Below are 16,999 nucleotides of genomic sequence, written 5' to 3'. Positions count from 1 at the left end.
AAGGGTGTGTTCCCAAGGCTCATGTACACACCATGGCTATGAACGCCAGCGAAGACTGAATTCTAAAAAACCTGTATTAAAAAAAAAGAAAAGGAGAGAAGAGAAAGCATCTTATAGGCCTTGAAAAAAACTTCATGAAACACACCTACAACAAACTGCTGATCCACTGCGTCCCTTCAATATGTAAAACAGAAAATTCTTCTAGCCTTAGGAGTCCTGATCAGCTGTTACTATAAAGTACAGACACAGAATTCTTACTCAAGGCAGATATCTCAGAACAGCCTATTGAAGCTGAAATGTCTTACTTATTAAGTATTAATTCAGGATATCCACTCAGTAAACGGAGTAGAAGCCACCCCCGTTTCACTGAGCAGCTGAAAAACATCACATTACGCAAACTCCGCCCTGTAACTCTCGCACTGGCCTAGCTATCCCCCTTTCCCCACTGCTGACAACCTTCTTGGACCAGCACTTCTTTAGTTACTGCATAGAAAGGGTTCATTTGTCTTTCGAGCTCGGGAAATTAACTGCTTTTAAACCCAAGCAATGAGGAGGGGTGCTGAGTTTTTGTCACCCACTGGCACCGACTTCCTGATTTCCTCCTGAAACTGGTGGGCTGGTGGACAAGCAACTACCCGAACAAATGGGCGCTCCGTGCTTAATGGCACCCACCACTCGGTGACTCACAGGGCCCAGCAACCCGTCAGCATTCAAGCAGGAAATGTCCCAAGAGCTGTAGTATCTCCAAATTCCCAAAGAGTGCAGCAGCACGTAGTCTCCTCTGTCCTATCCCTGGTAAAGGGAAGATGATCACAGCCTCTCGGGGTTTTGCAAACATTTCAGCAAGCCGGGCATTAAATGCAGACAGAGCCAAGCTGAAAAGCAGGGCCACAAGCCCAGGTCACTCAATGGGTGCTGACTCTTCAATACCAACCTCCTAGCAGTACAATTCCAAGTCCTACCTGCGCAAACCTACACAATTCTACCGGCCACACATCCCAAGGGCAGCTTGGCGGCACTGATGACCATAAATGACAGATCCTCCAGTTTCAAGGGTCCGCTGTAACCTGTCCATCGCAGCCACAAACCAGCCACAAGGTGGCCGAGCACAATGTACTGAGCTCACCAACAGGTCTCAAAAATCACAGGAGCCACACGCAGGATTTTCCGGAGGTGTTTAACAGCCCGACCTTTACTCAGGACAGTGGCTTACTTTGATAATTTGTAAATGAGTTTCGATGATGACCATAAATAGCCCAAAGTTATGTTAGTTTTAAGTAATATCTTATAAGCAGTAATAGTGGAATGCTGAAAACTCCTAAGGTACAAAAACTTCACATACTTTGAAGCGGTTTAAGGTAGGTGGAGAAGTGGACCAAACATAGAATATGAATCTCAGACTCCTAAAAAACTTTTAATTTTGTTTACCAAGCTCCATGTGCTCGTCACAAGAGTTGTATCCAGGCGAGGAGGGCAAGTTTTCATTACACTGCAGCAATTCCAATGAGTCGTTCATGCCTGAAGCGCGCTTGTCCATCACCAGCAGGAGTTTCTGTACTGCATTAGGCATCTGATTTGTCTTCACTTCCCACACCATGTTATGGTGCTCCGACTTCAAATAAAAATAATAAAGAAAAAATGTCAAGTCGTGTGACCTGGAGATTATAGAGGTATCAAATCTGTCAGAGACTCATAATGTTACATCTTTAACTTAATCATGTATTACCATCTGTATCCCCCTCAAATCCTTTAAAGCAGGCAGACTCCCTGACTCCCAGACTCTGACCATGTAGTCAGCACTAAATTATACCCAAATCCAAAAGGATTCGTATCTTAAATTTATAATACTCTTTTCTTTAAGGTGCCTCGTTAGTACAGTAGGTAGCATGTCAGTCTCCCAGTATTTTCTTTAATAGAATAATAGCACTATTATATATACTTTTATTTCTTTAAGAAACTCTGAGACCCAAATAGACCAAGAAAACCATTTTCTCAACTTGTATCTTCAAATTTCAAAGAAAATTAACAAACTAAAAAAAAGGAGAAGAAAATTAACAAACCTGCCTCAGTTAATTTTTTTAAAAAACTGAAGAAATATTCTATTTTTTTCACTTTTAAAGATTCTACTTCAATTTCTCTGTTTACCAACTGTGTTATTTTGTTCTCTTATCTGAAAGTAAAGTTTAACATACTTAAAATAACATTAAGAGTTTTTTTTAAATGGCCATATAGTACACTTCTCAAAAAAAAAAAAAATGCCATGTTTTCTTTATGAGTTTGGTACCAAGCCATCATAAAAAGGTACCTGTCCTTATTATTTCTAAAATGAGTAATAATCATAGGAAATTTAAACAAATAGTAAATCTATACTCATCTTAAGCCTATAAAGCTATCACAAGGAAGAAAATAACATAGATTTTTATACCTACATAATTTCTAGCAAAGTCTACCAACTAAATTTTGTTGGAAAAGTAAAATGTGTTTATACCATTTACACTCTGCCTTTGGACAATGATCAAATTGGTTATTTAACTGGGCTGACAGCAGCAGGAATATTTCGTGATTTCTCAGGCTTTATTCCAAAGCTCATTTAAAAAAAAAAAAAAAAAGTACTAATACACACAAGAAAACTAACATGACATAGTTTTACCCCAAAATAAAACAATAAAATATACTGCACTTTAAAGTCACTAGAAGTCTAGTACTCTTGCCTCTGATGATCAAAAATGCAGTGAGAAGATGTTAACTGCTCAGTATTTATACCAGAACTTTCTAAGCCATGACATAATCACCAACAAACACTGGCAACACTGACAAATTTTTTTCTCCAAAGGCTTTTTCATGATCTTTTTATTATGAAATATGTTTTCCTAACTGTAAAATACATAATCATTGTGGGGGGAAAAATGGAAAAAAAGAACTTTTTTAATAAAGAAAGAATTACTTTTTTAAAAGAGATTTATTTATTTATTTTAGAGAGACAGAGAAAGTAGGCTTCTCTGGGTGGGGAGAGGGGAAGGAGCAGAGGGAAAGAATCTCAAGCAGATTCCCTCCCTAGTGCGAAGCCCTATAGGGAGCTGATGTCAGGATCCTGAGATCATGACTTGAACCAAAATCAAGTGTCAGAGGCTTAACAGACTGAGCCACCCAGATACCCCAGGAATGATGACTTCTAATCCCACCAACCAGATTTAGATACTGTTACCATTTTGGTATACTGTTTTACAATCCAATCTCTTTTTCATGCAGACACCTACAATCATGTATTTTCCTCCACACTTTGTATTATACATAATTGATATCTTTTTCCTTAGCGTAAGTTCATAAGCATTTTCCTATGTCACTAATTTTTTTTACAGACTGATTTTACATCGTTCCATAATATACCAAAATTTCCTTATCTCTCCTACTGCTGAACACACTATCCCCAGATTTTTCACTCTTCTAAATGTATGAATTTTCAAAAAAAAAAATATCTGCTTATATCAGATTATTTCAGATCTCTGGAAACACATTAGTTGGTGAATGGCAATTAAACATCTTATGGTTCCCAATGCATGCAGCTATACTGCCTGTTGCCTTACTTTATTTCTAACATTCTACTTCTGGTTCTCTCTGCCTACACCCCTCAAAAATGACCCACATCCTAGCCACTGTTTTAAGAGTCTTACTCAATACTGACAAAGATGTTCTATGAAGTAGTGAAAAGGGCACTGGGTCAGATGTAAGGAGTCATGAGTTTTGATTCCAGCTTGACCACTTACTAAATATCTGATCTAAGTGACTGAGCTTCTCACTGACTCAGTTATCTTCATCTGTGAAACAGTTGCTCTACTTTCCTCCTAGAGGGGTTGTGAGGATGAACTGAGACACAGTGAGTCAAAAGAAATGTAAAATGACTTCTTTACAAAATGTTTTATCCCTCGACTGACGCAGGGAAACCTTCCACGTACTCTGGGTACTTAATATCCTAAATAGAACAGTTACTGAAAACAGTTAATGACAGGAGACCAGAGAGCTCGTTTATTCAGCTTCAGCAATTTCCTCCCTCAGAAATATGACAAGTTATCCAACACATCTCAATAAAAGTCACCGGTCATGCCATTACTTCAGGCAAGTAACAGTTCATCTAGAAGATGTCCAAGGAGTTTGCAAGAAATGGACATTTTTTCAGTTCAGTACAATTTATTATCTACTAATTAATCACAGTCTTACTATATGGTTAATAGCAAATCTGCTGGAGTATAACAAGTAATCTCCTGCAAAACTGGTAGCAACAGGAGATGTGCTAACACGAACTGATTTCTCAAGCAGAACTGGCCAAATCATTATTCTGAACCTCCACTTCACAATGCAAAAATCAAGCACACTTTAGCTAGATCAGTGATTCTCAAGCACGGGATTATGTGTGGTTCAAACAAAATGATGCCTAGGCCCCCCCTCCAGAGAATATGATTTCTTTGGTCTGGGGTACCACCCTGTGAGCTGTTTTTTATTTATTTCATTTTAAAAGAATACCAGGTGCACTGTGAGAACAAGTGAGCTAAAAATGATTACTAAATTCATTTTTATTTAAATATACATATTCATTTATTTAATACACATTATATACAAGACACTAAACTAGCTGCAATGTTGGACCTCAATGATGAACAATTTGTCTTCAATCTCAAGGAATCTACACTTTAGTGGAAACATATAAGCAAATTATCACGGTTCTACACAGCAGGGCTTGGCCACAAATGGGTAAAAAGGAAGGAAGAAAAGCCTTCCAATGACAGAAACTCACATGAGCAAACCTGAAGAGTCTGCAAAATAATGGATAAAATAAAAACAACATAGAATCCAGTATTACTAGAAGGGAAGCTGGCCTTGTGTGTCTTGTGGTCATGGATATGAAGGCTGGAAAGGTAGATTGCGCCAGCATCTTCAATCCTAGTTTGCGAAAACTGGTTTCTTTGTTTTTGGTACACAAGAGTAAGGGCTCTGAAATTAGGCTGAGTTTATAATCAGATTTACTACTTATTAGCTATGTGTACTGGACAATCTACTCAAAATCTTTTTGCCTTGTTTGTAAAACGGAAATAAAAAAACACCTACATAGGTTGTTGTAAAGAAAGACTCAGTGATCTAACAAATGTAAAAAGCTTACAGTAGTACCTAACACAGAGCAAGCCCTCAATGCAGAGTGGCTACTATTTTTATTAGCAATTATCAGACAAAGGGGAACACTGAAGATTTTTGAACAGAGGTCTGACGTGATCTGAACTATAAACATTTTCTTTGAGCCTATAAAACAAATCATACTGAAACATGGTATAAGTATGCAGAAACATCCATAACTCATATTTAAGGGAAAATACACTAAAAACAGTGTATTCTCATTTCCAATTCGCCAGCCACTGGCTCCCAGCTTCCTTTGCAAGAGTTCTTATAAAAGAAAACTGGTAGTATCAATGCAGATTCCCTATTGAGCAATACCCAAGACATGAGAGGAACTAGTCATTCTGAGTTCTTTGAACAGCAAGTATTCCCAGTTTAGACAGCAGGTTTGAAGTCTTTTCATGGAAAATATTCCAACATCTTAAGTAAACACAACACAATTTAACCTTTCTTAGCGACTCAACTACTTATGAACATCTGTTGTACTATGCTTCACGAGATGTGATCTGCAAAAGCCAGCCAGTGACAATCTTAAACTTGACCATTTTCTCATTTTCTCTTGCTTATGAAGTTCAGAGGTCACACTGTACCTATGTATCTCCTCAGCGCCACCCTTCAGTGTACAAAACAGAGGCCCTCCAGAATCCACGAAAGCAGAGTTGCAACTCTTCTTATCCTCCCCTTTCCTCTGCAGAACTTTTTGGCCTTCTCCATTTTCCAACTAGATTTTCTCTTCCCCTGTCAGTGGGTCTTGCACTGTCCCCGCTCACCATTTACAGTACACTAACGTCTCCGCAACTTCTGTCGGTTCTTCAGCCCCTTGTGGTGGTGATCTACCAACATCCCCTCACAATATTCTTATAAGAAGCTGGGGAAAAAACATTTCAGTTTCAAAACAGAGCTACTGCCTACTAACAAAATACTCACCAAGTATTTGTTGAATTTGAACTCTATGTGTGTGCTCCTCTCACTGCTCAAGGCTATCAAACTGTGATCTTGAGATAATGCCAAAGTGCTTCAGCAAACCTAGTGCACAGTAAACGGGAGCCTAGACCTAAGTCTAAAGACTGGAGGTTGCCTCCGGCTCGCCATGGAATGTGAGGCAGGCCACTTAACCTCAGCCTCATAGCACCTGCACTTACCTCAATGGGCTATTGGGAGAATTCAGTAAAATAAATGAAAACAAAATTCAAATCCCTAAATGAATGTAAATTTTTTTGTCTCAGACTTTTCTGTCAAACTCTTTGAGGGAAGCAAGACCTCTGATACGGTAATAAAAAAATACCAAAAGGGTCCGTACTCAAAAATTCTCCCCCATTACGCCAATTAGACATTCATTTTCATAAACAAGCTTCTCTTTCAAATATCTCCTGGTAGAGCTAACCCTATTGTTCATTCATGCTTTTGCATACAGCTTTGGTATTACAGGATTTGACATAGCTTGCCTTGTACTGTGGCTAACTCTGCAACTACACCAGGGTTTCTCAAAAGGGAAGAGTAAAATTCTCCAGCAAGCTATGCTTTGAAATGGCATCTCCAGCATTACAAATTTTTATTGGGTTGACATGGGAAGTTTGTATTGCTTTTGTTTGCAAACTGTTGTAAATATCCAACATATCTTACAGAGGTGGAGAGGACCGGAAATAGCTAAATCTCCATGAATGGACAAGTAGGAAATTAGGTTTTACTAACTGCCTACCTCCTGTGTACAGAGCATTTGACTTCCTTTAATTCCATAAAAACCTCAAAACAGCTCTGTGAGCAGTCACTCTTATGGATGAGGAAAATAGCACTCTGACAACTGAATGTGACCATTTTCTTCTTGAAAAGAGCCAAAAGGCATAGACAAGAGAGGCGAGACTCCCATTTACAAGTGCCCATTGGTCCCTAAATCCTTAGCTTTCCATCCTCAAGGATATCATGGAAAGGATTTCTTTATGTCCTCCCCTAATCCCAAAGGACTTTTTTACCAAGCTCAAATTGTTGGGGGGGGGGTGTGTGACAGAGGTCATGCTCAATTAATTTAGATCTCTGACATGAGAGATCGCTTCTCGGCCTTTTGGCTAAGATCAAGTGTAGATCTCTGACATGAGAAACTGAGATATTTAGATTATAGTGGTCGCCCCTTATCCAAGGTTTCCCTCTCAGTGGATTCAGTTACCCAAGGTCAACCCAGTCTGGAAACAGTTAATTCTCCTGCTGACCTAAAGTCAGAAGGTCAACAGCAGCCAAACTAAGTTACAATGCCTAGGTCATTCACCTCACTTCATCTCACCACATAGGCATTTTATCAGCTGACGTAATCACAAGGGTGAGTACAGGACAATAAGGTATTCTGAGAAAGACCACATTCACACAACTTTTATTACAGGATATTGTTCTATTTTATTACTAATTATTAATATCTAATTTCTAAATATCATAAGAAAAACATAGCATACAAAGGGTTCGATACTATGCCTGGTTTCAGGCATCCACAGGACTGGGAACAGATCCTCCACATGTAAAGAGGGATAAACTAGTGTAGCTTCATCAAGAGAACTGAACAGAGGACCCTAACACCCTTGTTAGCAAGCTAAAACAAAAGACAAAAGCGGGGGGGGGGGGGGGGGAGCAAAGACCGAAATGTTAGGAATACATTACAATGTAGATTATACATTATAGTTAAACAAGTATTCACAGATGTCAAAATTATTTCAATTTTTAAGACACCATGTAGATTATACATTATAGTTAAACATGTATTCACAGATGTCAAAATTATTTCAATTTTTAAAAGACACCATGTAGATTATACATTATAGTTAAACATATATTCAGAGATGTCAAAATTATTTCAATTTTTAAAAGGTAGTAACTTTAATTCAAAACTAAGGTTGGGAGTCATCTGTTACCGCTGGTTAGAGGGAAATAAATCTACAGCACTTGGTCGGGAATTGTTGGTAGGACTTCCTAGTATACACAGCTCCCTATTACCCTCCTCCCGTCTTATAGCGGCAGCCTGAGCTGAAGACTGGATGAAGTACAGCCCTGTTGTCAGTACTCCTTTTAAAAACGATTCTTCAAGACTGCTGAAGAACGAACTCTAGGTAATGAAGCACGCGCGGCCGCGAGTGAAATCCCCCAGACGCCGTGCAGCGCTTAAGGAAGGTACAAAAACCGGGCCCCCACGGTCGACTTCGCCTGGATTCTTTTTTGTTTTAATCTGCCTGCGGCAGCAGCATAGGTTGGAAGGCGGAGACTGGAAACGCCTGCCAAGCTAGGGCTCTCGGTCACAGAGGCTGCGCCTCCCGGTTCAAGCCAAGTCCATCCCCCACCCTCTTTCGCCATTCATCGCCTTCCCCTCCCCTCCCCCCATCATGTGACCGCAGCCTGGACTCCAGGCTTGTTTTTCCCCTCGGCTCAGCAGCACCGCGCAGGCGCCTCGGAGCCCATTCATTCGAAATGCGTAACAATGAGCCCCGGGGCCCAGCAGCTCCGCGAGCTTCCCAGCTCGGCCCCAGCCCCTCTCGGCTCCCAGAGGAGGCGGCGCCTCACTGGGGTCCCCCAACCCCGGCCGACAGCCCACCCGAGGCTAACCTCCGACCCTCCGCCCACACACGCGAAGTTGAAGTCAAACTTTCCTGGGCAGCCCCGGCGCCGCGTCGGCCCCTTCCCCCCGCCCAGGCCCGCCCCATCTCCGCACCCGGCCCCGCCACCCACCGCGCAACCCGGCCCGGAGGGCCGACCTCGCCGACTCCTCCCAGCCCCCGCCCCCGAGACCCCCTCGGGCCCGGCCGCCGCGAAGCCTAGGTGAACTCGCGGGAGGCGCCGGTCCGGCGGGTTCGCCACCGGCAGTTATCGGACGGTTAACTGCTCCCACTGTGAGGGCAGCCTTTGGCGGAAGAGGAGCGCGGACCCGAGCTCGCCCGGCCGCCCGGTCCCCTCGGGATCCTGCCCCTCCCTTCCCCACCCCCACCCCTTCCCGAACTGAAAGACAACAAACCCGCCACGGAGTGCGGGCAGCCGCGACGCGGGCCGCCCTGGACGCGACAACACCACCAGCGACTGCTGTACCCTCTCTCCGACTGAGGCCGGTCTCTCCGGCGCGCCTTACTGCTCCCGCCGCTGCTCTTACTCCTCAACCGAAACTTTCCTACTTACCAAACCCGTCGCCATTACCAAGTCTTTCAAGCTTCGTCTTCCCCCTCCCCTCAACCCCCCGGGGGTTGAGCCTCCTCTCAGCTCTTTCGCCTTCTTATTGGCCTATGGAAGTGTCATTCGATCTTGCCCCTTTCCCATTGGGTGAGCGCGTCGTCCGTCTCGGGAGGCGGGCTTGTATTGACTTTTGTGTTGTGTTTACTGGAGAAGGTGGTCTGTCAATCACAAGAGTGAGCGCTTCGGATTGGATTGCTGCCGAGACTCCGGGGACCAAAGCCAAACTTTGCCCCCGAAATGGCTTGTGGGTTCGTAGTCTCAGCCTTGCTCTGTTCTGGGAAACTGTAGGCAAGAGAAACCGGTTGGACTACATATCCCAGAGGTGCGTGCAGAGCGCTGTCTTGATAGTAAACAAGAGTCATAGGGACACGTGTATCAGCTCGTTTGTTTTGGTGTCTGGGACAAAAGGGAGGGGGCGGAGGAAGGGAGTGTTTTAAAGCTTTGGCCTCTTCTCTTCCTCTGGGCCTCTCTGAGCGCTCGGAGAGCCCCAGTCTCTCGCAGCACCCATTTCGGGCCATAAACAGCCAGAGTCGCTTGCTGTTCGAAGTTTGGCAGGAGGCCAAGGTATTGTTTTAGTGCGAGGGGAAGGAGATGACTGCAGAAGCGGAAGCTGTGCAGCCTCGCGAGGGACCCAGTCACCCACAAATCACAGCCCCGGGCATTATGGGGTAATAAAGGTGGTGTGGCGCTCCAGTGGGAAGAACTAGAATTCCTTTATCCTCAGTCTTGCCTGGCACTTCCCAGACAGCAACTTCAGAGGGCTTCTTCGATCAGTTCACGCAGGGTGTGTTGAATGCCAGCGACGTGCCAGTCACTGGGAGGCTCGGGGATGAACGCAGGAAAGTTCGGGGTCTGGTGAATTTACAAAGCTGGAAGCGGGTGGACGATTATTATTGACTTACAGAGACTGAAGCCGATCAAAGCGGTATTTTCCATATTGACCAGCGTGCTCGTTGGTTAAAGTAAATAGCAGTACAGTGTGTGACTTAAACTGAATTAGTGAATCATTATCTAAGGGTCTCTGGTGAGTTTTTGTTAACCAGTGTGTCCCCACCCCCACCCCCGACGACTTCCCATTGATGAGAGAAGAGTGTCTTTGCACTTCGTTGCCACTAGGAGCTCCTCCTTAAGTTACTAATAACTGACTCACCAGAGGAGGGTGGCTTCTTTGGCTTTATAGTTACCTTCACTTTAAACATGGCTGTCCATCACAGTCCACCGAGTCTGTAATTCATGTTCTTACCATTCACATTACAAAGGCATTATTAAGCTTTTTTTCCTTTGAACCTTTAACGTTTAATCATTAAGCTATGCTTTACGTTTTGTATCTTTAGATCACTGTTTGTATGCTTAAAATTAAGAGGAAAACCCTACGTTATTTAGAAATCAATAGTCAACTACTGAAAAGAGGCGGAAACCATAGCTGATTATTCCTTTAATGACCCCCACCTATACATGTCTTGAATTTTTAAATCTCCCTGAAAGCAACATAACATATCAAATCCCAAGTAACTCTCGCGGGTTAAAACAAGTTTTCAAAAACAAACAAACAAAAACAAGTTTTCCAATTCTTTTAGGGATTTCCTGTTTGAAGACTTGAAGCGAAATTATGTTAAAATCATTCTCCATACCACAGAATCAAAGATTTACTTCTTGTAGTCACAAATAGTATTATTTTTTCCTAAAAATAATTGAGAGCCAACAAGATGCCTAACTTTTTCACTGAGGGTAAAGGACAGGATTTGAATGTATTCTCTTTTAGAGATTTATAGAGGGATCCAAAAAAGAATGTGGACTGTGACCCTGTTATTTTGTTTTCTTTTTGGTCTTCCTATTTTCATCCTTTACTGTGGAGGATTGCTGTGCTACCTCTACAGCATGTCATTTTTTGACAAAAAGAAAAAATTGTGGAGTTTACCTAGTCATTTAAATTAAAATTTGAAATATTTATGTTTTAAACCCACCAGGAAACTGAAAAGCTTCCCCCCCCCCCCAAAAAAATAAGTCTCCCTGTGGTGCCTGGGTGGCTCAGTTGTTAGACATCTGCCTTTGGTTCCTGTCATGGTCCAGGAGGTCATGGGATTGACCCTGCATTGGGCTCCCTGCTCAGCAGGAGGCCTGCTTCTCCTTCCCCCACCCCCCCGCTTGTCCCTCTCTACTGTCTCTCTCTGTGTCAAATAAATAAATCAGTCTTAAAAAAAGAAAAAAAAAAGCCCTCAAGAACTTGAGCCACTCCTTTCCCCTATTCATTGGGTAAACCAGGAGGCCTGCCTTTAGCTGAAGCTTACCTCATTTTATTTATATTTTAAGTAGGCTCCACACCCAACTCAGGGCTTGAACTCATGACCCTAAGATCATGAACGGAGCGGAGATCAAGAGTCAGATGCTTAATTGACTGAGCCACGCAGATTCCCCTGAACCTTATTTTAAAGGGTTTTCTACTTGAAAGTTCTTACTAAAAGCCTTACTGGAGATTTTTTTTTTTTGGTGGACACAATGATGGTAAGAATAATTTCAACTTCAGATCAAGATATTGTACATTATTATAACGAATTATCTTTTTAATAGCCCTGAGAAGTTTTTCCATTCACTCATTCAGAAATATTTAGTTCCTATTATTTGTTGAACTCTTTGCTTCTCTCAAAGATATAAAATCTCTTCACATTAATTTTTGTCTAAGTCATTGGGGAGTAAAATTCTAATGCTTCAGTCACACTGATTAAATATCAGTATCGGGAACTATACACCTTTAAAGTGGACAATTAGTCCTGTCTTTTGACTTTCCTGGGAAGCTAAATGACAGGATAAGTACCACATGTATATTTAACAGGTGTGTCATCCTCATTAATTCTTGAGTGACTAATAAAACCAGACAACTCACAACCCAGAGCAAAGATCAAAGTAAAAAACTAGTAAGATCTCCTTGAAAATCTTTATATATGCAAATTCTTCTCTCTCACTAAAGCAGATATAATTAAGAACACATAAACAAATCAACTTCTGTTTTTATAAAGAAACATGAAGTGGTGATTTGTTAAAGGTAGTAAAAAAAAAAAAAGATAAACCCTATTTAGGGATCAAATTAAACAATATATTTGCCTCAGTTCCTCTACATTTGGCACACCAATGACTACTACGCTGGACTAAAGATTAAGTTCAAGCACCTGGCATTGTTTACATATTGAGAATATCACTGTTTGAACTGATAAAAAAGGAAATCACTCAAATCAAGTACACATCTTCCTCAACTTACAATGGGGTTATGTCCAAGAAGTTGAAAATCATCTCAAGTTGAAAATGCACTTAACACCCTAACCTTCAGAGCTTCACAGCTCAGCAGAGCCTGCTTTGCTCAGAACACTTACATTAGGTGATAGTTGGGCAAAATCATCTAACAAAGGCTTATGTACAATAAAGTGTAGAACATCTCATGTAATTTACTAAATGCTCTCCTGGATGTGAAAGATAGAATGGCTCTAAGTGAATGGGTTGTTGATCCATATGCTCTTGTGGCTGCCCTGCCCAGCATCATGAGAGAGGACTGTCCTCCTACCTATAGATAGCCTGGGGAAAGATCAGAATGTTTCTACTGAGTGCACTTTGCTTTTGCACCACCGTGGAGTTGAAAAATTGTGAGTCAAACCATCCTAAGCTGGAGACCATCCATACTAAAATTAGGAAATGGGACACATTTCCTAAAACTAGGAAATGGTTGAAAGTAGTTCCCCAACTTTTTAGATAGTCTCTCTTTGGGTAGATTATTTAAAAACCGTAGAGCCATCCTTCCATATATGTACTATAATTTTATAATTAATTCCAAGTACTCAAATATATTCAAATTGTAAGGGAATGCCTGAGAACTAATGATGAGTGCCATTTTAGAAATGAGTAGTATGTTTGTTCTACGTTATAATTCTTGATTCCACTATGAGTTTAAATTTTACTCAGATGACCATAGAGCATGAGTTTGCTTCGATATGTAGGTGTCTTAACATAATCACCTTTAGGAGGAAGAGCCAAAGGGAAAAAGAAAGGGAAGAATAAAAAATTGGTGGGGGCGGGGGCACGCCTGGCTGGCTCAGTCAGTGAAGCATGTGACTCTTGATCTCAGGATTGTGGGTTCAGGCCCCACACCCGGCGTAGAGATTACTAGTGGGTGGGTATTGGTGGTATGTCGATGTTATTGCTGAGGTGGGGAACGCTGGAGACAACAGACTTGGGAACTGGAAAAAGGAGAAAGGGTGGGTTCAATTTTAAATCATGAGCTTTCTGTGCAAGCGAGAAATTTGGGTACAGAGTTCCTAAAAGCAGCTGAACCTATGTAGAATTTAGGAGATCCAAGTGGAGAGAAATAAGCCTGGGTGTCCTCAGGACTCAGAGGGCACTACGCTTTGTGGCCTCAATCACCCTCAAAATGTTTTTGTAAGTTGCCCAATTTGGTATTCATGAAAACGTGAGCATTTAGAGAAGGCAACAAAAAAATTCAACTTAATCCTACTTCCTTTTTATAAAATTAAGAAGCCGAAATCTTTCAAATAACTGTTCTCGGGTTTTTCATTGCGAGTTTTCTAGAATAGACCATTCCTGTTATCTGAACCATTTAACATAATCTCCTATGTATTTTCTCCTGTGTCTTGTTATTTTAGGCTCTTCTTTATGTATTTCCTTTTAGTTGCCAGTCACAAGAACCTCGTTTTAGAGACCAGTGTGATAAAAAGCAATTAAAACCACAAGAATATGCACACAACTCTTATCACACTGTGGCTACACTTATTATTTTGCTTTCATTTGCTGCCCCCCACCCCAGCATTTACAAATCTTACCTCCTCCTTCCCCACCACCATCTCCAATGCATCTTTTTGTCTGAGCACTCAGTCAGTTGGTGCCTGCTGAACAAATGAGGAAGTGAGCAGGAAACAGGCGGCAGGAACTTTCTTATGAGTGCGGCATGTTATGTGCTATCCTGCATGTCCCTTGTTCTCTTGCACACGGACTATGAACAAGCTTCCATGGGCTTTCTATGTGTGAACATTTATCACGGCTCTAAGAGGACAGGTCTCATCTGCTCACAGGGTAAGCGCTATTTTCCTTCCTCTCCGTCACACAAAGGCAAACAAGATTCTTCGAACCCACTTCCACTCCTTCAAGTTCCACAGCCTATCACAATGCGCCGTACTAGTAAACATGTGGAGGCTATTTAAGTTCAGCCAATTTAAGGAGCAATCACAAAGAGAAGCGAGCATCTCTTCTAAAAACGTCATTTGTATACATTTCAAGAATATAGTCGTATGTAAAGGTGTGGCCTCAAGGAGGCAGCGTTCTTGGGAGATCGCTTATTCTCTTTCTCCTCATCAGGATCCCGATAGGTTTTCAATTAGGATAAAGATGGAAAATCAGAGACTGGAAGCAACTTTATCTGAGATTTTTGACTGGTATTTACTGCTCACATGCTCGTTCTTGTTAGGCTGGAAACACTTAGAGGTTTGCTTCCGGGTTGTTGAGGTCAGGAGCCAAGGCTGCTTTTGTCATTTGAGTCCATTTCTGGCCCACACCTAAAACCTTCTTTGGCCCCCTAGAGAGAAACTCATTCTCTGTTCTTTGCAGCTGAGAGTAAAAGTTCATTTACTTACTGTAACATCTCAATTATAATCGATACAAAATATTTCATATATACATTTTGGGGGAATGTTTGGGGAGGAGAGGGGAGGGTAGCAAGCCTTGGGCTAGGGCACCTACCTAGTAAGTGTCATTTCATTTTTATGATGCAGTTACTTCCACAGCATGCCTCATTACATCTCCCCAAATGTAAGTGTTAACATGCACCTTGAGGACTTCTTAGGCAATTTTAGATTTATAAATTTATGGCATAAAAAGGGACAGACGCAGATCTGTTGGTCAAGTACAGTTTTCCTCTCAGGAGTCTTAACCATCTGCCCTGCGTACTTGATGCAAATTTCTCTATAGGCTCAATATGGGAAAACATACGAGACCAAGAACTGCACAGGAAACCAAGAGAATCAGTGGCCTGGGAGTTCTGCCATGGCCTCACCACGTAACTGGGCAAAGTCACCGACTCTCCTCACTTACACGGACTGATCTAGGCTCCCATCTTTATTGTTGGGCACATAAGACCTCTGCCAATACATGGTAAACTTTATTGTTTATGTTTCCATAATTTGCTATACTTTTAAGGTTTTTTTTTTTTTTTTTTTTTTTTTAAGTACCTGGGGTAAGACTAACAACTATATAGTTTCAGTTGCTCAACCAGTTTTGCTGCCTTTAAAAATATCCTGGAGCAGGGAAGGTTGTCTCAACTCCTATTCCAGTTTGTTTTGGTCCGAATTCTGATATTCAACATCAAGCCACACTTCACACTCTCTTAATTCCAGAAGCCAGAATTCCGGGTTATTCTATTTCTCCCTTATGCATGAGCAATTTCATTTCTCCCTTCAGTATTAACATTTTATTCAGATAGAATTGCTTTTTCAGTTATTTAACAAAGCCATACGTTGTGCCACTTGCAACGACGCGGATGGAACCAGAAGGCGTTATGCCAAGCCAAATAAGTCAATCACAGAAAGACAATTATCATATGACCTCACTCATATGTGGAATTTAAGAAACAAAACAGAGGAGCATAGGGGAAGGGAAGGGAAGAATGAAACAAGATGAAACCAGAGAGGCAAGCCATAAGAGACTCTCAATCATAGGAAACAAACTGAGGGTTGCTGGAGGGGAAGTGGGGTGGGGGCATGGGGTAACTGGGTGATGGACATTAGTTAGGATATATGATGTAATGAACACTGGGTATTACATGAGACTAATGAATTTAAATAAAAAATTTTAAAAAAATGTCAAAGGTCACAAACTCCTTGTTCTAAATATAACATTGCTAGAGAAAATTAGGAAAATTGCTCTAGAAAGGAAAAGGACTCTGCATTTAATCGGACATATTTCAATCAAACCCAGAGTCCTTTACTTCATGTCCCATGCCTCCCTCACAGAATTTCTACACATTTTAAATGGTCTGCTAGTTTCCAACAGTAATCCAAGCATGTTCACCCAACTTGTGTCACAGATAGTGTTTGTTACACCATAGGCAAGCCCTAGTTCATAGTGACATGCAGAACACACACACACCCACACACACACTATATGAAACAAGGAGAAGCACTTGCGTTATTACAATGTTCTTCCAGAATAATTCGTAACTACACAGAGTGTATCCTTGAATGAAATTTCAATGGAGGATCTTCCAAGAGTAAAGAATCTTGGTTTGTGACTGAATGATGACATCCCATCCACACGTCAAGTGTGAGTCAAATGTTTTTATTAGATGCTTCAACTTGTAAATTCCCTAGTTAGTGACACATCTCTGGTGAGCCTACACAGCCAAGCTAGTCTGGAGCACACTGCGATTGTTTAGATCACATATGACTAATAGTTAAAATCTGTAAATCCCTATTGCCATAAAGAACTATACTCTTTTCTTGCATTAGGTCCAGGGTGTGTGTGGGGTGGCAATGCCTTTCACATGTACCCTGTCTGTCCTGTTTCTCACATGGCACAATATGCACCATCCAATTCCCAGGACAGAAACACAACACAACACAAAACAAACAAAAAAAAACTTCATTAA

At 41.6% G+C, this 16,999-nt stretch overlaps 1 protein-coding gene across 2 annotated transcripts in view; it reads right to left on the bottom strand.

The window, feature by feature from the left end:
* The window catches only part of HBP1 (HMG-box transcription factor 1), a 29,389-nt gene extending 19,977 nt beyond the window's left edge, over positions 1–9,412 (bottom strand). Inside the window, exons 1-2 of one of the 2 annotated variants that reach the window (XM_032304092.1) lie at positions 9,307–9,412; positions 1,429–1,612 (exon numbers count right to left, since the gene is read on the bottom strand). In XM_032304092.1, the coding sequence (XP_032159983.1) occupies positions 1,429–1,612; positions 9,307–9,321 (199 nt within the window). In that variant the 5' untranslated portion in view covers positions 9,322–9,412. The other variant, XM_032304093.1, reaches the window with a different exon arrangement.
* Positions 9,413–16,999: the final 7,587 nt, after the last annotated feature.

This window comes from Mustela erminea, chromosome 11, assembly GCF_009829155.1.
Source record: "Mustela erminea isolate mMusErm1 chromosome 11, mMusErm1.Pri, whole genome shotgun sequence".
Taxonomy (NCBI): domain Eukaryota; kingdom Metazoa; phylum Chordata; class Mammalia; order Carnivora; family Mustelidae; genus Mustela; species Mustela erminea.
Note: the sequence above shows the minus strand (reverse complement) of the source record. Positions and strands in the feature narration are given on the sequence as shown.